This window comes from Odocoileus virginianus, chromosome 2 (assembly GCF_023699985.2).
Source record: "Odocoileus virginianus isolate 20LAN1187 ecotype Illinois chromosome 2, Ovbor_1.2, whole genome shotgun sequence".
NCBI classification, from domain to species: Eukaryota; Metazoa; Chordata; class Mammalia; order Artiodactyla; family Cervidae; genus Odocoileus; species Odocoileus virginianus.
This window is the reverse complement of record NC_069675.1, coordinates 14,455,028-14,480,609: the sequence shown is the minus strand read 5'-3', so window position 1 is coordinate 14,480,609 and position 25,582 is coordinate 14,455,028. Positions and strand designations below refer to the sequence as shown.

General features: G+C 36.1%; 1 protein-coding gene across 3 annotated transcripts in view; it reads right to left on the bottom strand.

The window, feature by feature from the left end:
* SLC30A6 (solute carrier family 30 member 6) overlaps positions 1 to 25,582 on the bottom strand; it is a 45,481-nt gene that overhangs the window by 19,649 nt on the left and 250 nt on the right. Inside the window, exons 1-11 of one of the 3 annotated variants that reach the window (XM_070476588.1) lie at positions 25,077 to 25,135; positions 21,483 to 21,569; positions 16,273 to 16,357; positions 15,119 to 15,161; positions 13,632 to 13,697; positions 7,923 to 8,003; positions 7,398 to 7,433; positions 6,604 to 6,698; positions 4,347 to 4,395; positions 3,916 to 4,035; positions 816 to 918 (exon numbers count right to left, since the gene is read on the bottom strand). In XM_070476588.1, coding sequence (XP_070332689.1) covers positions 816 to 918; positions 3,916 to 4,035; positions 4,347 to 4,395; positions 6,604 to 6,698; positions 7,398 to 7,433; positions 7,923 to 8,003; positions 13,632 to 13,697; positions 15,119 to 15,161; positions 16,273 to 16,300 — 621 coding nt within the window. In that variant the 5' untranslated portion in view covers positions 16,301 to 16,357; positions 21,483 to 21,569; positions 25,077 to 25,135. Of the gene's footprint in view, positions 1 to 815; positions 919 to 3,915; positions 4,036 to 4,346; positions 4,396 to 6,603; positions 6,699 to 7,397; positions 7,434 to 7,922; positions 8,004 to 13,274; positions 13,313 to 13,631; positions 13,698 to 15,118; positions 15,162 to 16,272; positions 16,358 to 21,482; positions 21,570 to 25,076; positions 25,136 to 25,582 lie in introns of those variants that run through there. The other 2 variants (XM_020882774.2, XM_070476583.1) reach the window with 2 other exon arrangements.

The window sequence follows — 25,582 nt, the reverse complement described above, 5'->3', positions numbered from 1 at the left end:
TACCAGCCTGGGCTTTGTTTCACAAGTGCCTTCACATGGTTTAGGAAAAAGAGGTTTCAACTGACTTACTTATAAAGCAACATCAGGAATCCACCCACGCTTATTTCTTATCTTACAAAGAAGCTGCTATTTCTGTAACCAAATAAGCCTTAAAGAACCAACAAATCAACAAAAAAATCTTTAAGAAAGTAAAACTTTGTATAAGACAAAGCATTAGTAAACTAATATTTTATTGTTATTGTTGCTTCTGGAGAGGGAGATACAACCCATATGTTTTAGGAAAGACATGTGGAAAAGGCGTAGGGAGAAGCACTGCCTATACGTTCACCTGTCCTGGGAAACCATCTTTCTAGTCAGGTGCTGTCTACAGGTGTTCCTACTGTTTCAGTAAGGAGTGATTTCTTGTTTTTAAGTTTGAAATTTAGAAGTCTCACTAATTCAAGGACAGGAAATAAGAAAACAATCATAACTGGATTATATAATAGCCAAAATACATTTATGAGGGGAAAATAAGTATCTAAAGAGATTATAACTAATATTGTTTTTACTTGAAATATTATTAGAGATGTTTCTCATTTATGCTCTTGTCTTACATATAAATATATGAAGACTCATTTGTATCTATTTTGTACACCAATATAATTTCATCTGGTTCTTACTACACAAATTTCAGAGGTTATTGGTTGGCTTCATCTCCAACAGGACCCTCCAGTAGGTAAAAATTTCATAATCTGGCAGAAGAACACATTTATTTTTATAATCTGGTAAAAGAACATAGCTAATTTTAAGCATGCATGCTGAAAGACGACCATTACCTGGAGTAATACTTTCCCACTGTACACGCTCATGGGATACATGGTGCCAAACGTCATCAGAGCAATGGCAATGGCTGACGCAGTGTCTACAGAAAAATAATTACTAAAAAGAAAAAATAATTCTAAATCTTAAATGTATCCTTCACTAGGCTTCTTACAATTTAATCCACCAACCTTTAATTATCTCAAGCAACAGGACTATTTTACCACAGCTGACCACTACTGCAATGAGAGCATCTCAAAGGAAAAAAGGAAAGCTTTCAGAATCCTCTCTTGCCAAAGTTTAAGGGAAAATAACTAATAATTACGTTAATTAGTGTGAAGAGAGATGATGAAGAAAAATATACATTTCCCCACAATGTACAAAGTACAAAAGTAATCTACTTGTCAAGTGCAAATATGTCATATATATTTACTTGCTGCAACAAATAAAAACCTTTAACTAGTAATTTTTTTTAAAACTAATAATTTCTGATAAAGACCAATGGAATTCATCTGTAATTCTATCAATTTGCTGTAAACAGTAACTTTCCAATAATTAGTACTAAAAAATTACAAATTCCCCAGGAATTTCTTAAGATGAGATTCTTAAGAATTTGTTACAGTAAACACTGTGGCTGAAGTACAATAGCTCATCAGTAGTTCACAGGTCTGTTAACAAGAGAGACCAAAAATGCCGAAGGTTACAAGCTCATCATGTACTCTTTTTCATTTTTTCCTATAAGCTGGGAATAGAAACACTAGTAAAGACATAGTTCCTACCCTTGAAATGGAAGGAAACACCCATGTGAAAAAGACAAGAAGCGACTTTGAGTACAAAGGAGAAGCCCTGCAGGGTCTCCTGGCTGCACAGAGGAGAGCTGAGCCTACAGGGGTAGGATAATCCAGGAAGGCTGAGTAAAAAAGAGGGGACATCTGATCTGGGACTGCAAAGATGGCCACGATGATGGGGGCAAGATACTGTAGACAGTGAAAGCAGAATGTGCAAGGGCGTGAAAGCCCTAATGCAGTGAAGAAACTATGAACAGTTAAGTATAGGCAGATGGATGGCTAGTAAGGTTGGTAGAGGCTTCATCATACTAACAACTTTTAATTTTGTTAAGTATATAAAGGAGAGGATTCTGAAACAGGAAAATATTATGTCTAGATTTGCAACTTTTAATGATCACTTCAGTAGCAAAATAGCAGGTAACTAAAGATGTGTGAGAAGAAAAATTTTGAGATCAGAAGACCATTCTAATTAGGTCAAGGAAATGATGATAAAGGCCTCAATTTAGGGAACAGAATGGGAAGAAGGGAAAGATAAAAATTAAAAGGGAAGATTAAACAAGAGTAGGAGACAAGACTATCATTTACAACAGCCAAGACATGGAAACAACCTACATGCTTGTTGACAGACAAATGGATAAAGTAAAAATGTGGCACATAGAAAGTGAAAGTGCAAGTTGCTCGGTCATGTCTGACTCTCTGCGACCCCAAGGACTATATAGTCCATGTAATTCTCCAGGCCAGAATACCAGAGTGGGTAGCCTTTTCCCTTCTCCAGGGATCGAACCCAGGTCTCCTGCACTGCAGGTGGATTCTTTACCAGCTGAGCCACAAGAATAATGGAGTGGGTAGCCTATCTCTTCTCCAGCACATCTTCCCAATCCAGAAATTAAACTGGGGTCTCCTGCATTGCAGGTGGATTCTTTACCAACTGAGCTATCAGGGACGCCCCATGTGGCAAATATATATATATATATACACACACACACACACACACACATAAATGTGTACACTAATGGAATATTATTCAGTCATAAGATGAAATCCTGCCATTTCTGACATGAATGGACCTTGAGGACATTATGCTAAGTAAAATAAAACAGATACAGAAGGACAAATACATATTATTTCATTTAAATCAAATACTCAATACTTCATAGCCACAGAAAGTGGAATAGTGGTTGCCAGGGGCTGGAAGGAGGCTGAATGGGTCGAAGTTATTTAATGGGTACAGGTTCAGCTGGGGAAGATAAAAAAGTTCTGTAGATGAATCATAATGATGGTTGTACAATAAAGTGAATGTACCAAATGCCTGTGAAAATACTAAACTGTATGTTTGAAAATGGCTAAAATGGTAAATCTTATTTTATGTATGTTTTTTTGTACAATTAAAAAGTGGAAAGCAAGGCTTCCCTGGTGGTTCAGGGGTAAAGAATCTGTCTGCCGATGCAGGAGACATGGGTTTGACCCCTGATCTAGGGTGATCCCACATGCTGCAGAAGAACTAAGACCATGCACCGCAACTGCTGAGCCTATGAGCCGCAACTACTGAAGCCCGTGCACCCTAGAGCCCATGCGCCACAACAAGAGATGCCACTGCAATGAGAGGCCTGAGCACCACAACTAGGCCCCGCTCACCACAACCAGAGAAAAGCCTACGAAGCAATAAAGACCCAGTGCAGCCACACATAAATAAGTAAAATTGAAACGAGCAAAAAAAAAAAAAAAAAGCAGAAAGCATAGTAGCAAGTGAATGGTAGTAGCATTCACTCTCACAGGAAATACAGATAAAAGCAGTTTAGGGGATGGGGAAAACAGGTTCAGTCAAGGTGGACATGACAGAAGATTGCTTTTTGGAATTCAATAGAGATCTGGGCTAGAAATAAAGTGAAGGAATCACACAAGGGTACCAAAAGGCAAAAGGGTAGGGAGTCAAAGAATAATGTCATAGCATTAAACTTAAGCTTGCTAAAGACTATTTCTTAATAGGCTTGCTTTTTAAAAAAAATCAGTTCACATCTACTCCTCTTTCCTCATTCAGCAACAGTAGCTGTGATTGATGTGTCTCTTACTCTCCTCTTCTCTGTTTCACTCATCTGGCCAGCAGAAGGGAATTTAAATAGCTTTCCCATCTGCATTATAGATTGTAGTGAAGATTTCTTATTGAATCCAACCCCCTTAATTTTTCAGATGAAGACACTTGAGGACAAGACTTGACCAAAGTAGCACAGGTCATAAACATGCTATAAACTTAATCATCATGCATCCTGATGCCCTTAAAAATCAGGTCCCAGTAACAGAAATACATATGAGAGCAATAAAAAATACTTACTTAATTTCAATTAGCATATAAGTAATACAAAGAGCAAATGCTCCAGCAAGATCAATCAAAACAAATGGATTCATTCGGGGAAGGAAGATACTGCTAAGTCCTGGAATAATTCCACACACACTAAGTAAAAACAAAAAGAGTATTCATTAGCAAAACTTATGTAATAATAATGAAAACTGCATAAAAGATGACTTGTATTTTAGTATCATAAATCATTTAACAAAGAGGATTTGGGAACAAATCTCTCACTTGTAAAGTTCTCTTTTGTATTGTCAATTAAAAAATAAGAAAAAGTGAAGGAAAAAGAAGAATCTGATCTGTGAGATTCATTTAGTAACCTTGGCAATGAATAATGTTAAGTTCCCATAATAGATGTGCTTCCTGTGCATTCCTTTAACAATATGTATTTTATGAAACCCCAAACATCTCACCTTCGACTAAGATCTGCAACATGCTCTTGAAGCCAACTCGTACTAGCAGCTTTAAGAAGAAAATACTTAAATTATTAAAATTACCAGAAACAATTAGATTACCAGAAATACTTGATTCTTAAATTTAAAAAATAAATTTCATGATGACTATGTAACACTACAAAGGGATACATTATATCTAGAACTTTTTTCTTTTTTATGCCTTTAGGATACTAAATGAAAGTAGTTTCAACTTCAGTACATAGATGATCTGATGGAATCAATGAACTTACATATGTCATTGTTACTATTAATTTGAAGCTTTAAAGGCTTACTATACTGCAAAGCAAAGCTTCCTAAACAGTGTGTTGAGAATGAGTTGCAGGTTCACCAATTACTAACTCTCTTAGCTCTCAGAGAGGCCAGGTATGGCTACATGCAGATGCCAGTCAGTGACTGACCCTGGACATGTAGCCTCCAGCTGCAAGCGTCCTCTTCCATTTACCCCAGGGTGCTACAGAAATTCTCATTTATATGCACCATGATGTAGAAAAGATTGGCAAGCCATACAAAAAGTGGCCCAGAACAGCAGTTAAAGCAGACTCTGATGCCAGAATACCTGGCTTCAACCTCAACCCTGCCCTTGACTAGATACATAGCCTGAGACAAGTGACTAAATCTCCCAGTGCCTCAGTGTAAAGTGAGGAGAGTAAAATGATTTACCTTATATGGTTATAGGAGGAATTAAATGGGTTCTGTATAAATATTGAGCACAGTGCCTGGCAGAAAGTGCTTTAAACTACTTTTCATTCAAATTTCAACTCATGTTGCAAATCTTGATGTTTCTGCAAACTTTCATTTCCAGCTAATAAAAATACAAACTAGATGATTTTTCTGGAAACAAACCTGGCAGTATATATCAAACAAACAAATACTGTATCTTTAACCCATTTACAATTTTTTCTCTGAGAAGATTAGGAATGCATACAAGAAATTTGATAGAAAAAAGGTGGTTACAGCTAAAAGGAAAAGTTGAAAATGTACAGTAGACTAATTTTTTAAAATATTCATGACAAAATGTTATGCAAGCATTCAAAAATTATTTTTCAAAGATTAATGACAGGCAATATTCAAGATGAAAAGTTGAGTGAAAAAAGCCAAACATAAAATTTTTAACTGATACAATTCTAAGTATGTAAAAAAATATACATATGTGTACAGAAAAAAAAATAAAGGAACAAAACAGACATGTTAATAAATGTTATCTCTGGCTCATGAGATTACCAGTACTGTTTCCTTCTTGTATCTTTCTGCTCTTCAGGGAAACATAGTTTCTAAATCTTTGTACCATCTTAAAATTTCAAGAATGAGTATAATAGTATTTTAATAAAGTTTTTTCAAAATAATTCTGATGATCATAAATATCATTATCTAATTTTCTAGTTTATGCAGTAATTCTTAAACTCTAATTTATAAAATACAACTCATACTTCATGACACTTAGGAAGTTGTTTAAGCTTGAATGGGTATTTCAGAAAGCTTTCTTCCCCTGGTTATCTTGCTAGTCAAGTCAGTGAGACTTAAAAAAGACCTTCCCCTATTTTTTCTTCAAAGTGTAGGTGTGTGTACACAGCCCACTTTTGTTTTTACCTCAGTGTAAAGTGAGGTAAAACTCCTCCAGCCATCCAACAGTGGTTAACCTGGTGTGGGGGAGTAGGATTCCAAAACACTGAAATTAGTGAAAAATGTCAGTAATTCAGACCACTAAAATGAAAAATTCTATCTGAACTTTTAAAGACTCGAAAGTAAAAGAATTTGTTAAAAGGACTAAAATTTGGCTACTTTCAAATAAATGCCCACCCATCATCATCCCAGAGTGTTCCTGGGAACAAAGTTAATTAACAAAATACAATTATTTGCAATGAGCACATCAACTAGTCTATGTACACTGATGCTTCTAAAATGCGTTCTTAGGTAGTTTACACACTTAAAACTTCATTCATGTTATCTGGTAAATATAATTTTTTATCTCGTAATTTAATATGTCAGTTCTGCTTGTTTTTAAGGAATATGTTATTTTAAAGCTTAAAAAGTTAGATTCTATTTCTTAATTTTCTGCTTCATAATTTTATGAAGACTTTAGAACTTTAGGGGTAGGTAGTCCTTTCTTTTCCTCAGGATACACTTTCTCACTGATTTATGAATCAATGAAACAAACAAAAGACTTGTTGTTATGAGAAATTAATTGGATTTTTATTAATAGTGAACAAAAACATACCTTCAGAAACATAAGCAAAAGGTTTATTCCGAATTGAAAGCATTGTGAACAAGTTGAATGAAAGAGCCACAAAAGTACCAACTAATAATCTTCCCCTAAAAAGAATAACACTGTTATTTTTTTCTTGGTAATATTAGTATGTAATTTCAGCATGTAGTGAGACTAGGAGATAAGGAAGCAGAGTGGTCTGCTTCAGTATTTGCAGATTCAGAATTTGAACTTGGTTTCTAGCTCCATGACCCATGTTCTGCATGTGGTTGCTCCATCTTACATGGGATCCCCATCCCTCCAAAAAAGACCCTTAGCATTAACAGTATCTTCTTACAGGTAATTGCTGTTATAAATTTTTAGAAATGCTACAGATATTTGGTTTATAGTCTGCTGGTTAAGTCAAACTGCCCTGAATGAAACTGATCAGAATAGGTCCACAGAGTTAGCAACTATGTTACAGGTAATAACATTTCCATCTCTTCTAGAGATGGTACTAAAAGACTGGAGGGATCCAAATTATAGAAGACAAGACAGGGCTGGTTTAGCATGTTCACCTGGGTTTGGAAATACTGAGGGACCCGACATCACAGTGGAGAGGCCTTTCTGTTCAGTATAAAAACGTAGAGGCTTGGGAACAGTTAAGGGTGAAAAGAAGGAGTCTTGGGATTTGGGGAGTTTGCTTGTGAAATATATATTACGACACTTTGAACTCTAGTATGGGCCAAAGTAATCACTCTTTCATAATATACCAATTAATCACTGGGAATCAAACTTAATATTATATGTCAGAAGCAGAATCTTACGTGTGTATCTCGGGCTGCTCCAAAAAGCGTTCTGCGCTAAAAGAAATAATGTTAATGTATTAAAGAATCAAGTTTAAAAAGTTTATTAAATACATAATTAATCTAATAAGTTCACAAAACTTTTAAATATGACCTGTTGATTTACTAGTTGAAGTGACTTAGCGGCAGCAGCAGAAGCAGTGATAAGACAAGCAGACCACAAATTATCCTCAAGGTGCAATGTCTAATCTTTCTCTAACAACCTGCTTTTGGGTTTATACTAAGCATTAAAACATGTTCGACTGAATCCCTTCCTTTTAGTCACATCTACTTATGACTGGATTTAGTTGTATCAAAGGTAATAAAAGAAGGGTATAAAGAGGGAGAAAAGTCTGAAACATGAAAAAACTGTATTTTGAAATCTCCAACATTGCTCATATTAATTTGTATACCCTTTTAACCAGAATGTCTCACTGGATTCTTTCATAATTCCAAAGGTAGCATAGGTAGAATTTGCAGTGACAGTAACATCGTATACAAATGTACCTTTCTTTTAAAATAAAGAGAGCTCCCAACTGTGCCAAGACTGTGGAGGCAAATACAGCCAAGACTTCTAATCTTTCAAATCTGAAATTGGAAAATTAATTAAATTAACATAATTTTTTCAATTAACAAACTAGCATCTCTAAAACACATTCACTCACTCACTAGAATTCTAAGTACTATAAGCCAAACACTGTTTAAAAAGTCTAGTTTCTAGAATAATAATAAACAGTGAATATCTTAGATTTTAGAAGAGTGCCTATTTATACAACATATATTCTTTATGGCTTTTATTCTCTAGAAATATTCATTATCATAATAACGGCTAACACTTATTGACCCATCTTATGTTAGATACCAGTCAAAGTACTTAACACATTACCTCATCTAAATCCTTATGAGGGTTAGTCTATCCACTTAAAAAAAAGAATAAGTAAGAGATAAAGAACTTGAAGCCCAAGAGGAAGAGTAGCTGTTTAGAGTCATATAGCTAGCAAGTGGAAGAGTCAGAGATTTTCAAACTCAGACACTCTGGCTCTAGCGTTCATGACTTTAACCACTATTATAAAGAGGAGAGTGAAAGAGTTGGCTTAAAGCTAAACATTCAGAAAACTAAGATTATGGCATCCGGTCCCATCACTTCATGGCAAATAGATGGGGAAACAGTGGAAACAGTGTCAGACTTTATTTTTCTGGGTTCCAAAATCACTACAGATGGTGATTGCAGCCATGAAATTAAAAGACGCTTACTACTTGGAAGGAAAGTTATGACCAATCTAGGCAGCATATTAAAAAGCAGAGACATTACTTTGCCAACAAAGGTCCGTCTAGTCAAGACTATGGTTTTTCCAGTGGTCATTGGACTATAAAGAAAGCTGAGCGCCAAAGAATTGATGCTTTGAAACTGCGGTGGTGGAGAAGACTCTTGAGAGTCCCTTGGACTGCAAGGAGATGCAACCAGTCCATCCTAAAGGAGATCAGTTCTGGGTGTTCACTGGAAGGACTGATGTTGAAGCTGAAACTCCAATACTTTGGCCACCTGATGCCAAAAGCTGACTCCTTAGAAAAGACCCCGATGCTGGGAAAGATTGAAGGAAGGAGGAAAAGTGGACAATGGAGGATGAGATGGTTGGATGGCATCACCGACTCAATTGACATGGGTTTGAGTAAACTCCAGGAGTTGGTGATGGACAGGGAGGCCTGGCGTGCTGTGGTTCATGGGGTCGCAAAGAGTCAGACATGACTGAGCGACTGAACTGAACTGATACTGCCTGTCACATCTACATATAATTGCAGTTAATTGAATATGTCTTATTATCCCTGAACTATCAGCTAGAGGCCATAGACTGCTGTCTTACTTATCTTGGTTTTTACCACTATACATAGTTTAATGGCATTCAACACTTGTAGCATGTACATACACTAAAATTTCTCAAGGAAATAATTATGTTCAGAAAAGATAATAAATAATTAAGGATGCTCATCACATTACTTTTTTCTCCTCAAATCAGCTGGTTTAATTACAGGAGGTACAAAATTCAGGAAATAATAAAATAATTAAGGATTATTTTAAATTAATTAATTAATTACCAATATATCACATTGTTATTGGTAATAAAAAAATGTTGGAATAAACAAAAGACCATTATGTATTACTAAAAATATAACAAATGTATTTACTGACATGAAAGGAAGTAAATTAAAAAAAGAGGGTTATAGGAGAGTATGAAAAACTATGTAAGTGCAGCAACGTTACCTGTAGATACTGATAAGCTGACACTAAAGTGCACACATGGAAATAAAAGGTGAAGGAAAGCAAAGGTCTAAAGAACAAAGTAGGAAGGTTTCCACTACCATATTCCACTACAAGATTTCAAACTACAGTAATTAACACAGGATGGAACTAATGCAAAGACAGACAAATACACCTTGAAGAGAAAGGAAAATCCAGACACAGACCAACATATACATGGTTACTTGATTAATTAAAAAGTAGCACATAAAAGCAATTAAAAGGAAAAAACTTGATTCAATTAATGTTTTATCAAATTGAAGAGCTGTATAGAAACCAATGTGCCTTGACCTCTACTTCAAACCATATACAAAAACCAAATTCTAGTTTGATTTTTAAGCCTATATGTGAAAGGTCAAATTGTAAAACTTCTAATGACAGGGAAGACTATCTCATGATCTTGGGCTAAGATTTCTTGACAAGTACACAAAAAGTATTAACCATAAAGGAAAAAACTGATAAACTGGATTGATCATTGAAATTTAAAACTTTTCATGCATCAGAAGATAGCTTTAAGAGAATGAAAGAGAAAGAACTCCTATGGATCAATAAGAAAAAATAAGCAACCCAGTCTAAAAATGGATAAAACATTTTAACAAGCATTTCAGCAAAGAGGTAATCTGAATGGCTAATAAATAAAAGAAAAAGTGTTCAAATACTCATCAAGAAAATAACTTAAGCCTACAATGAGATACCACTGCACATCCTAGAATGGCTTTTAAAAATAGGCAATACCAACAGTTGGTAAGGAAATGAAGCAACTAGAACTCAGATATACTGCCAGTGGAAATGTATACTGCCAGTAGAAATGCAAAACCACTCTGGAAAACTGCTTGGTATTATCCTATCTTCTAATGATGAATATATGCAAGTCCTATGACAGTAATTTCATTCAAAGACATATGCCCAACATAAATGAGCACACATGTATACCAAAAGAAAAGTACAAAATGAGCATATGTAGTTTTACTAATAACAAAAAGCTAAAAATTACCTAAATTTCTTTCAACAGTTGAACATATACATGTATGTTGGCATATTGGAATATTAGAGCAAAGAACAATAATGAATTACTGCTATATGATGATACATATTACAATCCCATTTATATGATTTCAAAACTGGCAACAATAATCTGCAATGACAGCAATCAGAATACTGGTTACTTTTGTCAGCGTTTGACTCTGACTCAACCTTAAGTCATTAATGGAGGGTCTGGGGGAACTTATAATGGTTTATATCATGATTCAGATAGTAGTTATACAAGTGTATTTATCTGTTAAAATTCATCAAACTGTACAAGGATATAAGAAAAGAGTAAGATAACAGTCCAAGCTACCAAGAAATTTATATTTTAAAGGGGAAGACAAAAAAACCAAATAATTTATAAGTTCTATACAGAGAATTATAGTAGTCTGATGTGTAGTGTTAGTCACTCAGTCATGTCCGACTGTTTGCAACCCCATGGACTGGGCTGCAGCCTTCCAGGCTCCTCTGTCCATGGAATTCTCCAGGCAAGAAGACTGGGAGTGGGTTGCGATTTTCCCTTTTCTAGGGGATCTTCCCACCCTAGGGACTGAACCTGGGTCTCCTGCATTGCAGGCAGAATCTTTACCGTCTGAGCCACGAGGGAAGTCCAGTCTGATGTGACAAGAGACTACCTAGGTAATCTATTTTAGAACTCATTTTAGATTGGGCCCAGTCACTTAACGATATTAGCACTTGGTTAATATTAAGACTGGAATAACAAAACTGGGCTTATCTTGAAAGAAACAGGTGAAGAGCAACTCAAGGAGAGAGAATAGTCTGTATAAAGATCCTAAAGCAAGAATAAGTTATATTCAAATTATAGACAAAAAGACAGAGGGCATGACAGTGGTAACTTGAAAAGAAATTGGCTGGGTCTAAGTCATACAAAGCCTTTATAAGCAAGGGAAAGGAGTCAGGATTTTATTCTCAATATGATAGGAAACAACTGGATGGTTTTAAGGAGTAGAATGATAGCATGACTTAGGCTTAAAAAAAAAACAAACATTGGTTGCTACACACAGAATGGACTACAAGGGTTGGTAAAAGCAGAAGTATGCGGACTAGTTAGGATTAGGATGCAGGATGTTGATGAAGGCAAGAAATGAAGGTAGCTTGGTTAGGATGGTAGTACTATAGACAGAAATGGGGGCGGAGGCAGATTCTGGATGTGTTTGAAAGTTATCCTGACATAATCCCCTGATGGATAAATGTGGGTGATGAGAGAAATAATTGAGGATTTTGCCTGAGCAACAAAGTGGCTGTGTATTTACTAAGATGGGAAAAACTGCAGAGGAACAGATTTTGGGGAAAGAAAACAAAACAGGAAATTTAGCTTGAATTTAAGACATCAATTAGGCATCCATGTGAAGTTGGCATGAAAGGAACACTGACATGAGATAAATCTCAGTGCTGCAGAACTGAATTTTGGAATTACCAGATATAGATGATACTTCAAGCTATGCAACTGACTGTAATTATATTTAATTGCTTTCTCATTTCCTATTCTCTAAGCAATGAGACCAAAATGGGAGCTGTCATATCTTTATTAAACCTTGTATCCTGGCCATAGGAGCTGAACTAAAAAGACTAACATCTACCAAAGTGGACAAACCAACAGCTCTTTCTCATGATTTTCGGAACTAGAGCTGGGGAAGAGTCCTTTCCTCTCCAGGAGGAAGGTGAGAAGGTTCCAAGTCTTGCTAGAAGTTATCATTCCAGCAGAGTGGAGAAAAGTGGTCTGAGAACCCGAACCTGACGTGCAGAGAAAAGCAGGCCACTGAGGTGAGAGAAAGACAATGTCCTGAGTGTCCCTATGCCAGCTCACCTCGGTCTTCCCACACTTTGAAAAAGTACATTATCATATTCCCCCCAAATTAGTTTGAGTTGGATTTCTGTCACCACCAAAAGCCTGACTCAAGAGTTGAGATTTCCATATACAGATATCTATTCTTTACAAATGATTATCATAGTAACAGTCCAACTCTATCAAATTTGAGTGACACATAAATATCTTCATTTTGCATTAAAATTTCATGTTCACTCTGTCCTATTATTTAAGTAAATAAAACCTGATTTTGTTCAAAAGAATATGATCCCAATGAATGGTATGGAAAAGAAAGGTTAAGTCTGGTTCAACAGTTTCTTCACCAAGGTTACATTTTTCTTTCTAGTTCTTTCCTTAAATCTGAAGGGAATTCATTTCTTTTCCTAATATAATAAAAAAATCCAGGACTTCCCTGGTGGTTCAGTGGCTAAGACTCCACACTCCCAATGCAGGTGCCCTGAGTTCGATCCCTGGTCAGGGAACTAGATCCCACATACTGCAACTAAGACTTGGCACAGCTAAATAAATGAATAAATATTTTTTTTTAAAATCCTCTGATATAAAAGATCACTTTCCAGCTTTCAGTAATTTCTAAACTAGAGACACAGAAATCTCAAAATCTTTGTCAGTTTGTTGCTGTCACAAATCTAGTCTTATGATAAAAATACATCTCTACCACTGCATTAATGTGAAAATGTATCCCACTTACTTTAACATCTAGAAGATACATACATGAAAATCCTTTGTACTTTCTCTAACTGAAATAAAAAATTACCAAAGTATCAAAGACCTTAAAATGAACATTTTATGTTAAGATTTGTTTTGTAAAATAGCAAAGAACCTAATGTGAACATTTTAATTCAATATGATTTAAATTTAAACACCTATGTTTCTTATCTAGAATCCTCTTAGAAGATACTTTTCAAAATCTACTTTTACTATTTATTACTATCACACTAAACAGGCAATGCTTATTTTCTAGAAATATTCAAGCTAGCTCTTTAGTAGTTTAACTACTAATTTTAATAGCAGTAAGTTAGCAGAAAATAAAGTAAATTGAACTTACCCAAATGAATACGCAGGGCTAGGTTTCCTCATCATCACCCAGTAACTTATTAAACAAGTTATCAAACTAAGTAAAAAGGCAAATAAATTCAGCATTAGAACGAGAGCTAGAGGACATACAGAAAGAAATTTAGCTTTCATAATACCTAAGTTGCTAAAAGTTAACTGTTCACAGACTAATAAATTATTCTAATAATTTATAATCTAATAACAATAAACACTCTAACTGCGAGTTTTAACATGGGGAGAAACAGAAGAAGTTATGATACACCATTAAGACAGTTAAATAGAATACTTTAAACTCATACTTCCTCTACTCAGTAAGTTATCCAACCTAAATGGTTTCCATAACTAAGCCTGCAAAAAATAACACAGTAACAATATTTACTTGATTCTAGGAGTAAACATTTCAACTTTGATAAACTTTATTTAATCTATGTTAAAAGTTAAACTAAATATTAATAAGACCTTGACAATATTCTAGATGAGGTAGAGTTACGGCTGCTTTCCAAGTATAGCGGAAATTCACTCTAAAACAATTTACTACAGTATGAAATTCAGGTAACAACTATCTGTTTTAGATCCATCAAGATTTAGTTATGTGACTGTGAAAAGACATCCTTATACCACACCTATGGCACAGACACTGGAGACATCATTGCCCAAGCACTTTGCAATCTTTATTGGAAACATGGGGCTGGTGGCTCAGATGGTAAAGAATCCGCCTAGGATGCGGGAGACCTGGGTTTGATCTCTGGGTTGGGAAGATCCTCTGGAGGAGGGTCTGGCAACCCACTCCAGTATTCTTGCCTGGAGAATCCCCAAGGACAGAGGAGCCTGGCAGGCTACAGTCCATGGGGTCTCAAAGAGTCGCTCGGTCATGTCCATACACACACATGGGAAATACGAAAGGTTCCCAAAAGCAGGAGCCGACAGGCTGTCTCTCAATCTCACAATCACATACATACTTTGTAGTTATTAATATCCCTCATTTCTTTTCCCATCTACACAGTTCCAGTGGGAACTGGTATGCTTTATATGTTCCTGCTCCCTGGTCACAGCTGACTCATCTATAGGTAGGCAACTGACCTAATGTCTGGGTATTTTTCTGTTGCTATGTAAATGGGATATCTTCTTCTAGTATATCTTCTAATTGTGCTTATTTGTATACATGATCCATGTTGATAATTTTACTTATTTCACAGACTACTTTCCTTTAGTTAAAGAAAACTTCATAAATTCAGTGCAATAAACTCTTATTTTTATTGTTTTATTCAAAATAGGACATTTATACAGAAATGTGCATAAAGCACATATGTACATTTTAACAAATAGAAAAAAAGAAACACCCATGTAACCATGAATTAAGGTCAGGAGTAAAACAATGGGGAAGTCTTCCAGACGTCTCTTTTTTTTTTTAAATGAAGTATAGTTGATGACAAATTCTGTATAAGCTTCAAAACATTAAGGAGAGTTTTTAAAACTTACCTAAAAAGATCAAAAATGGTCAGGTAAGTATAGGCAGTTAAAGCTGCAAAACAACAGAAAGACTGATTAAAATGTTACTGAATTCATAGTTACGAAATACAACAAATAATGGTACATAAAAATATAAGAGGTTTTTAAAAACACAAGAAAGATATTAAGAGGTTTTACTTTTTAAGGAAAACTCAATAAACCTCAAAATCTTATTTATACACTACATAAATTGAAGAACTAATCTATCACACTAAAAATACCTCACAAAAAGATACATGCACCCAGTGCTCACAGCAGCAGTATTTAAAGTAGCCAAGATATGGAAGCAACCCAAGTGTCCATCAATAGACACATACGTTGGACGGAATACTACTCATCCATAAAAAAGAATGAATTCTACCATTTGCAGCAACATGGATGAACCCTAGAGTATATTCTGCTTGGGGAAATAAGTCAGAGAAAGACAAATACTATACGGTATCACTTATATATTTATATATATATATATATAATATAATATATATAAGTGATATTATATATCACTTATATATATCACTTTTTATTTATATAAAAAACAAAACAAACAAATGTATTCATATATAGCTTCCTCACCAAGGGAAGTCCCTATAGTGATTCTGAGTGGAGTGTAATCTATAAAAATACTGAATCACTAAGCTGTACACCTGAAACTAATATAATAACATAAATCAACTACATCTCAATTAAAAAATAGAAAGAAATCTCCATTTTTCAAATAGATTTAAATTTTCTGAAGAAGCTCATTTTAAATAATTCCTAGCAACTGAACCAAATTTTATAGTTTACAAGGTACTTTTGGGGGACTTCCCTGGCAGTCCTGGTTAAGACTCCACACTGCCACTGCAGGGGGCAGGGGATCAATCCCTGGTTGGGGAATTAACATCCCACATGACAAGCGACACGGCCAAAACAGAACATAACAAGATACTTTTGGAATAGATTCCCTCATTTAAATCTTTAAAGTTATTATATATTATTATATTATATTAATAATATTAAATAATATTATTATATTATTTCAGAATAATATATTCCATGTTAAGGAAGACATACCTTTATTTAAAATGAGAACAATAAAAGTGAAATTAATAATTAACTCTATAAAAATAAGAACAGTGATATACCTATACTGTTAGTGGAGCTGCACCACATTAGCAGGAAGCCAGTACATGTTAAGTTTATGGCACCAAAGAGCAGTATCTTCCAGGACTGTGAAAAGGAAAATCATTCTTATTTGTACAACACTGATAAACTTCTTTGGATCCACTCAAGTTTTGTGATTCATACTCTAATATTCAAAGGAATAAGTACAACCTGTTTTTAAAAACTGAAGGGCTACAGTTTCGAAAACTTCCAAAAAAAAATCATCAACCAAGTTATTATTATAATATATAAACCTAAAAGGATAATTTGAGAAGGGGAATTATTCAAGAGAAAAAAAATTCTGACATATAAATTCTCAAATAGTTGAGAAAATACGATGACATTTGAATATAATTTTGACTCTATGAAACATGTATATGGAAACAATGATAAAACAAATATGGCAAAATATAAAGCAACTGATGAATCCGAATTCCTTATACTAATCTTATAATTTTTCTGTAAGTTTGCAATTACATCAAAATAAAGTTACTCTGCCCATCCACCCACCAAAAACAGAACAATGCTTGGTTATTTACCAAATAAGTCATAAGAAACAGGACTGCTAAAGGAGATTACCACAGTTGAGAAGTTCACAGAAAAGGGAGGATTTGAGATACACCTTGAAACAGCTAGGATTTAGTCAGAGGAAGGAAGAATAGCATTCTAAATAAAGGAAGACGAGATCAAGTGAAGTGTTTTTTACTTTGTTCTGCTCCAGTCCCTACATAGGGAGACCAACACTTGTTTCAAAGTAGAGATGAAATAGTGGAAAGGTTGTTATTTGGAGATTTTAAGTTTAAATATATAATTGCTAAGGTCAAGTAAGGTATGGGATAGGATGGTTTTAGAATACAGATGAAAGCTGTAGGTCTAGAAAGGAAGAACACCACCAGAAGTGAGAAGGATAAGAAGGTAACTCAGGAGGAGACAGAAATCATAAGGCAGAAAGAAGTGACAGTGATGGAGCACAGAGGTAATAGGCTATAAATCTAAGGAAGAAACAAGGCCATTTCCTAAAACTAAGAGATATGGTAAAGTAGGACTGGAAACTTAAATACAGAAAAAAATCTTCAGAGTAGCTGTTATGGTGAATACATTACTGAATCATCAAAGAGAAGAACAATTACCAGCATGAATTTATGGGAGACACCATTCTCAAACTTGCTCCTCAAGGAGGAGCAAAACCAGAAGAGCAGCTGACATCAGGATGTTAGAAACTTGAGAACTGATATGACAGGTTAACAGGATGAGGGACTACATGCCTAATGAGGACATGACTGGACATGGGGCCTAGTCAGGACAGGGATTCAGTAACAGTCAGAAACGGCAGATAAAGCATGTAACACATGCTGTTCTAATGCCCAGTCAAGCTGTTAGTCAACAAACATTTGAGTATCTATTTTGTAACAGATACTATTTGAGGCACAGGAGATACAGCAGTGAATGAAACATGGACCTTATAATCCAGGTGGGGTGATAAGACAAGAAGCAAATATATAAAGTCAGGAGGTGATGAGTGCTAGGAAGAAAAAGCACGGTCAGAACACAGTCAGGAAGATTAAAGAGCTGCTCTTCAGACAGGGTGATCAGAAAAGAGCTCTCTGATGAGATGACATGTCACCAGAAATCTGAAAGAGGCCAAGATGCTAAGCATCCAGACATTTCAGAGAGAAAACAGGAACCACAGTGCAAATAGTTTGAGACAAAAGAGGGGCTGAGGACAGCTAGACAAGAGAGGTGAGAGAAAGTCTGGGGCTACATTAAGTAGTGTCATGTATGCTGGGAAAAGAACTGGGATGTATTCCAGATGAGATGGAACAGTGACTTAGCTTTCATTTTAAAAAGCTCATTCAGCTTCTCAACCTAGAATATACTGCACAGAGGCAAGGATGAAAGTAGGAAGACCATTTAGAATGTGCTTGCAATAAACCATGTGGGGAATGATGGTAGCTTTGAAGGTGGGTGTTAGAAGAGTCAGATTCTGGGTATTATGAGGACAGAGCCGGCAGGAATTACTTTTGAAACAGCTGTGAGGAGTGAAGGAAAGAGAGGGGTAAAGGTGACTCTAAGGTTTCTGGCCTGAGCCATGTAGTGAAGAAGTGATAGAAAATCAAAGTTCAGGTTTGATCTTACTAAATTTGAGATGGCTATTAGATATTTGAGTGATAATTTGATAAGGCCATTATATATAGGAATTGAAGGTAGGGAAGAAGGTAGAGGCTGAAATATAAATACAGGGTCATCAGCATATGGTAGTGAAAGTGTCACCAAGATGGAATGAGGCAAACAAGAGAGGCCAGAGCTCTCTAAGTCCTGGGACACTCCAAACTCAGAAGTCAGAAAGATGGGAGGAGAGTAACAAAGGAGACTTAAAAATAAAGACTAATAAGTAAGTGCCCCCCCCCCGCCCCCGCCAGGTGGCACTAGTGGTAAAGGACCTGCCTGCCAATGCAGGAGACATAAGAGACGTGGGTTCGATCCTTGGGTCAGGAAGATCCCCTGGAGGAAGGCACAGCAACCCACTCTAGTATTCTTGCTTTGAGAATCCCATGGATAGAGGAGCCTGGCAGGCTACAGTCCACGGGGTCACAAAGAGTCGGAGAGGACTGAGTGTCTAATACATTCACACTTCCAAGAAGTAAGCAGGAGGAAAATCAAGGTTGGCAGTTCAGGGTTCAAGTGAATAAATGCTTTAAGGAGGAAGACTGATTCAAATGCCATTGAAGGCCAAAAAAGATGGGAAATGAGGATGACCATTGCTTCTGGCAACACAGAGGTTATTAGGTACTTGAAAAGCAGTTTCTGTGGATAAGTGGGGACTAGAGTTAGGCTGGTTTTGCTTAACAGAAACAGGGAGAAGAGAAACTAAACAAAGAGAGTAAAGACAATTCTAAACAGTTTTGCTTCAAAAGGAAGCAGAGAAAGGAAGCAGCAGCTGAGAGTGGTATTTATGGCAAGTAATTATGATGCGAGAAGGAGAAAGATTAAAGAAGGAATAACAATGCAAGAGAAAAAAGAATGGTTCTAGGAACACTGGCTCTGAGTAAGGCAACAACGGAGGGACTGGCCTTACGGAGCAGATCAGATAGTTCATCCAAAGAAATGTGAGGGAAGGCAGAGTGTTGGCAGATGTGCTGGCAGATGTGCTAATGACAGGATGCAGAAGTTTTCTGACTTCGTCTTTTCCTTCAGAGAAACAGGAAGCAAGATCCAACAGGTTAGAGTGAGGATGAACAAGGTTTGGGGAGTTTGAGGATAGAAGTGAAAGAAAATGGTATAAAACTGTCACTTAAGAATGTGGGAAATTGAAAAAACTAGGAAAAAACAGTATGGGCAGCACTAATGGCATACTTGATCATGAATTTAAAATGAGACCAGGGGATTCTCTGGTGGACCAGTGGTTAAGACTCTGTGCTTCCACTGAAGGGGTCACAGGTTCAATCTCTGGTTGGGGAACTAAGATCCCACACGTGGCATGGCATGGCAAAAAAAAAAAAATACAAAGTAAGACCAGACAGCACAGTTTTGTGTTTAAGGCTACACTCAGTTGCTTGCATGAGGTACAGAGTAGACTGGACTTAATAAAGTTAAGGATTTACCAATAAAGTATGATAGACAGAAGATGGGAACAAAGGAGTTGAAGGCATGTGCAAGAAAACGAAAATGATGAACCAGAGAATCTAAATTGATAAGCAAGCAACTGCTGATGAGACGTGAAAAACAGTGAAAACGCAGCAGAGTCAATGAACTGAAGGTCCCAGCAAGAGAAGGGAACTGGAAAGACGAGAGATGGTGACTGATGAGTAAAACGCTTATAACTGAGACAATGGGAGGATAGTTATTGTGAATGATAAAGTGTATGTCATGATCGGGCTTCCTTGGTGGCTCAGTGGTAAACAATCTGCCTGCCAAGCAGGAGTCGCGGGTTCGATCCCTGAGTCAGAAGATTCCCTGGAGAAGGAAACGGCAATCCACTCCAGTATTTTTGCCTGGGCAATTTCTTGGACATAGGCATATAGTGGGCTTCACAGGGTCACAGAAGTGTCGGACATGACTTAGTGGTGGAACAGCAGCGGCAGCATGGTGTGATCACAGGAGCGGACAGTTGAGAGGGACACAGGACAAGATTTGTGGTGAGGAACTGAGAGGTAAGGATCTTTCACATGAAATATGAAATCACTAAGAACTAAGCAGGAGAAGTAATGAATAGCAATGAGCCAGGTGTATCTCTTCAGATTTAAATTATGATAGAGGTTATCTGTATAATCCAGGTGTTCCTCTATCAGTTTTGTTCCTACTACCTATTCTGTGGTATACTGTGCTTCACTGAAGCGCACTTAAAGAACTTCCTGCTTACTTATGCAATCGAGTTGTTTTCCATCAACATCATAACTATCTGTTCTCAAGAGCATCCTAAATGGACTAGATACGTAAAAAGCAGGTGAGTTAGTTCCCTACCCTTGGCTCTTGAAGTTTAACATCTAGAGGTGAGAATATTTCCAAATACTAGAATTACTGACTTCTGATTATGTCCCAAGGTTTTATAAACAGGAGATAAAAGGGTAAAAAACAAAGAAAAGAAGTCTTTAGCTTAGTATCACAAGAAATGGTCAATATCATTGCTTCTGCTTATTATGTTACATAAAGCTAGCATTATTTAAAATTTTATTTTATACTTTTATTAAAAATGTGAGCAAGAGACACACAGTCACTACCCTCAAGGAACGTACAGTATAAACGAGACAGTAATGAGAACAATGAAAACAGAATAACTAGAAGGCCTACACTGGTGACCAAAATGGGTACCAATTGTTTATAGTCTCAAAGTTTAACTTAAAGAGAAAACTTGTTTTCTGCCTTACAGTCAAAATGAGAAAACATGGCTTCAGACCACATCCACTTAATTTGTTAAAAAACTAACAACATAAGGCAATCACCAATTTTTCTTCAAAACGCTTTAAAATCAGAAAAAAAAAACTAATCGAAGCCAAGTTTCCTCCCAGGCATAACAACTGTGTATTAAAGTGCTGTGATTTTACATTAACAAATTACTTATCCAACAAAAAAAATGAAAACACTGTGATGAATGGAGAGTGATTTATATTTGTCTTAAAAATTACCTTTTTCAACTTTATAATATTGTTGATACAATAATTAAAATTAGGATTAAGAAATAAAAATAACTTACCCTTCGATCAGCTGCTACAAGTCTAAATTCCTGTAATAACTTGCCAAAAAAAGATCTTTGAGGTTTTCTAAAGAGATGAATTGTCCCCTTTAAAGTAAACAAAAAGTATACAAATCAGCATTTAAGTACCTAAGCTTCTGCACTCCTATGATACAGTAAATCACAACTAGCATTTCTTGAATGCTTGATACACACCAAGCAGTTATTCTGGACACTTCACATGTATTTATCTATTCAAGACTCACAATAACCTACGTGGTGGAAGCAAGTTTTAGTAAAGTAAGCACACAACGCTACTGACATCTGAGCAGGAACTCAAACCTGGGAATTTTAGCTCAGGGCCAAAAACTCTGCTTTAACATAGACTGCCGAGGCAATTCTGAACCGGAGAAGCAGTTTCCAAGTAGCTCTAATTTCCAAGAATTTATACCATTTACCTAATTGAAGCTTTATATAGGAAAGGTTTGGCAACTGTTATTACAGTCAAACCTCTGAGTTTCTCTCTTAGGCATTCAAAGTATGTGACATCCTAGCTAGCTTCCATGGTCCCTGCTAGTACGCAGTCCTAGCAGAGAAAGAGCAGAGGGATTTGCCACTCAAGTTCAGGAAACAATGTAAGAAAGCCTAACATAAAGAAGAGCTCAACCACATACAGGAAATTAGCCTGAAAGTAAGGTAGTATCCAACATCAGTAGGAGAAAGTATGGGTTATTCAATAAATGGTATTTGGAAAAAGGCAAAGATAGGTCCTTACTGTAGTTACTGTACTTCTCAATCTAAGTTTTCAAATATAAAACAACAGAACATTGAAGAAACTCACAGATGTATAATTTTATAACCTTGGATGTGGAGAAGACTTTTGTTAATAGGACATAAAATCAAGAAGTTTTAAAGGAAAAATACTGATACATTTTCTATATACTTTCAAGATGGAAATAATCTACCTCCCCAAAAAAAGAAAGAAAACCCTAGAAAAATAAACTGAAAATCTTCGTTAATACAAAGTTAAAGTAATTGTTCCTAGAGAAAAAATATCCTTCACAATTTTCAATGGGTCATACACAATAACTTGACTACTAAGTGCCACGCACTTAAATATTTGGATTTCAACTTTAACAAAACATTTTCCTAGATGGTAAAGGCCACAATCACTATACCACACGGCATTTCTCTCTCATTAAAGTTGGCCAATTTGACTCAAACACTGACTTTTCACAAACAGCAGAGGAAATGGGAGTTAACAGATTAAAAATGTGAAGTTTCAGATCCAATTCAAGCAGAAGTATGACTTGCCTACAGTTAGCATTTAGAAACATCTCAGTAGCTATAAAATGATATATTCCATTTCTTTAAGTTTGACGTGTCATTAGTTGCATTATGTTGAGACTCAGCGAAGGCAGAAAATAGGGTGAGTGCTAGAAATGTGGCATAACAAAAACAGTGGTAACTGTGGAGGCCAGGTTACGGCTACATGGGGACTTTATGATAGTCTACTTTTCTGCATGTTTGAAAGTTTACACAATAAAAAGTTAAAAGATATACTTTAAAATATAAAAATAAAGCACCAAGAAAAAGTTAATACAAATTTTGATACCCAAACAAAGATCAGTGTATATGAATAACCTAAGGCTCTGCTAAGCCAATTCAGTTGAAAAGGAACAATATGTTATTTTTATCTGAGATGTTAATAAATGTTAATATTAACAAACATACTTTATTCTTAAAGAATTATGTGTGGGATATTTTGGTCCCAAAGACAAATGCTGCTTACTACTGGTATCCTTGAATATCTTCTAACTTCTAGCTCATTTAAAATTATTTCAGTTACTTTAAGTTTCAGGTTAAGATAATCAATAAGGTTTCTAAAAGGCAGACATCCATTTCTGATGCCATTCTGATAGCGCAGGAACAATTACAAATATCCTAATCTTAATGTGACTCTTTCTAAAGTTATATTGGCTCTCCACTGCTATCAGAATAAATACCAAATTTTACAACCTGGAACTCAATGTGATCAGTGAGTCAGCCTGTTTCTTTCCATTTTTTCTCTTGCTCAATTTCCACTATTGAGGAAACTGCTCTCCTCAAAAAAACTGCTCTCCTCAATTTCCACTATACTGGTATACTCCTTGTCTCATGATCATATCGATAATTCTAGAGTGAAAAGGTCAGACTGGTCTAACCCAGGGACTAATAGCCCTGCAGCACTTTAGCAAGTTATCTGACCTCTCTGTTTCCTCACACAGAAGAGAGTAATGAATAGCAGCAGACTAAGAGACTGGGATAAACGGACAAGTACTCAGTTCACTTCCTGCAAGAAGCCATATTAGGTTATTTAAACGAGTTGCTTTTTTTTTAAATGCCACTTGCTTTGTAATTCACCACAGGCTAGCCTTCATGTTGTCATCTTGCATGGCAAGTTCATTTTCAATAACTTCACCAATGACAAGGGCTATATTTCCCAACATTTTCTAAGACAGCACTATGCTTTCCACATAATATATGTTATTGATAATAAATAATGGGCAATTTTAAAAATAAAACTTAAATGCTAATATTTCCCTTATTACTAACGTTTCAAACATAAAAATTTACTGCCAAGGTTACTTATTCATCATTCTGTGAAACAGATATTTATTGAAAACTTCCTCTGGGCCAGGCACTGTACAAAAGACTCTGGGAAAATGACAGTGAATACATAGGTTCTGCTCTTAAAGAGCTTATAGCCTAGGAAGTGAGAAAGACAAGCAAGTAAATACACAATCATAACACAGTCTGGTAAGGGCTACAGATGTTACTGGTAAAAAGCAGCCTCATAGGAGCCTAAAGGAGGCACTTAATAGGACCTTGAGACATGACAGAAAGGCTCAGAAAAGAGACTAAAGGACACCTAAGGGATGGAGAACGATTCTGGCAGACAGAACAGCATATATTAATTCAGTGCAAAGGTCTAATTCTTAGAGCACAATCTGCAAGCTGTTCATGGTAGCTGGAATATGGATATATGTATGTATGCGTGAAAAAAAAACTGCAAAAGTAAGAAGTTATGTTACAGATGTCTTTGCTTGCCATACTAAACAGGTCTTTAGCTTGTGGGCTAAAGAAAAAAAAAAAAGGAAGAATTTTAAGCAAGGGACTGATATGGTCAAGTTTCAGAAACTTAACTCTACTACAGAGTGGTGAATGTTCTGATGTTGAACACAGAGGCTATTTGGTCAGCCAAAAGAGTAAACTTTTGCCTACTTTCTGCACGTTTAAAGGAAAGATTACAGGAAATTTAGAAAATATTTAAGTAGATAAATAAGACATTTTCCCACCATAACCACTCAAGGAAAAAACGGAATGACAATGTTTAGACACAGAAACACGGTCGTTCTGTCATATATAGGCTATCAATAAGAGATCCATAAATTTTTCTGATAAAATGGTGTGTACCTCTTTTGACACTGAAATCACAATCCACTGCTTACCCTTAGATAAAATTCAGAAAGCTATATACTTGATTTATGAAAGAATAAAATAACTAACTTGTCTAACAAAATTTAAACACCACATTGCTAAAGCCCTAAGGTATACTGGGATCTACAAACGCACCAAAAAGGCTGCAGAAAGACGAACGACCGACACCTTGACTTTCGCCAATCTTTGGCCTTCTGAAAGTTGTGCTGTACCCGGCTATCTGCACTCAATAAAACCAATTTGGAGAGTGAGGCGTCAGCTTCAATGGCCTATTAATCATGCTGTTCATTAATGCAACGTTATCATCATTGCTGTAAGCATCACTAATACGGTCGTTGCTGCTGTGGACTTGTTTTCAGATCTTTTGTCGGTGTTGTGGTTACTGACACCAGCAAAGACTTTTATTTCTATATCAAGAATATCACGGCAGGGAGGAGTCATACACTCATCAGAGCCGAAATGTCGGTCTGGAGCGATGCCGGGGTCCCGAGAGGCAAAGGAACCGGGTGACGGAGCGAGGGGGCATCAGAGCTCTGAGGGCACTCTCTCGGACGCTAGAGACTCCTTCCGGGGACCTCGAGCATAATTCTGACGAACCCTCCTCTAGGCAGCTGAAGCATTTCTAGGCCGCTTCGGAACCA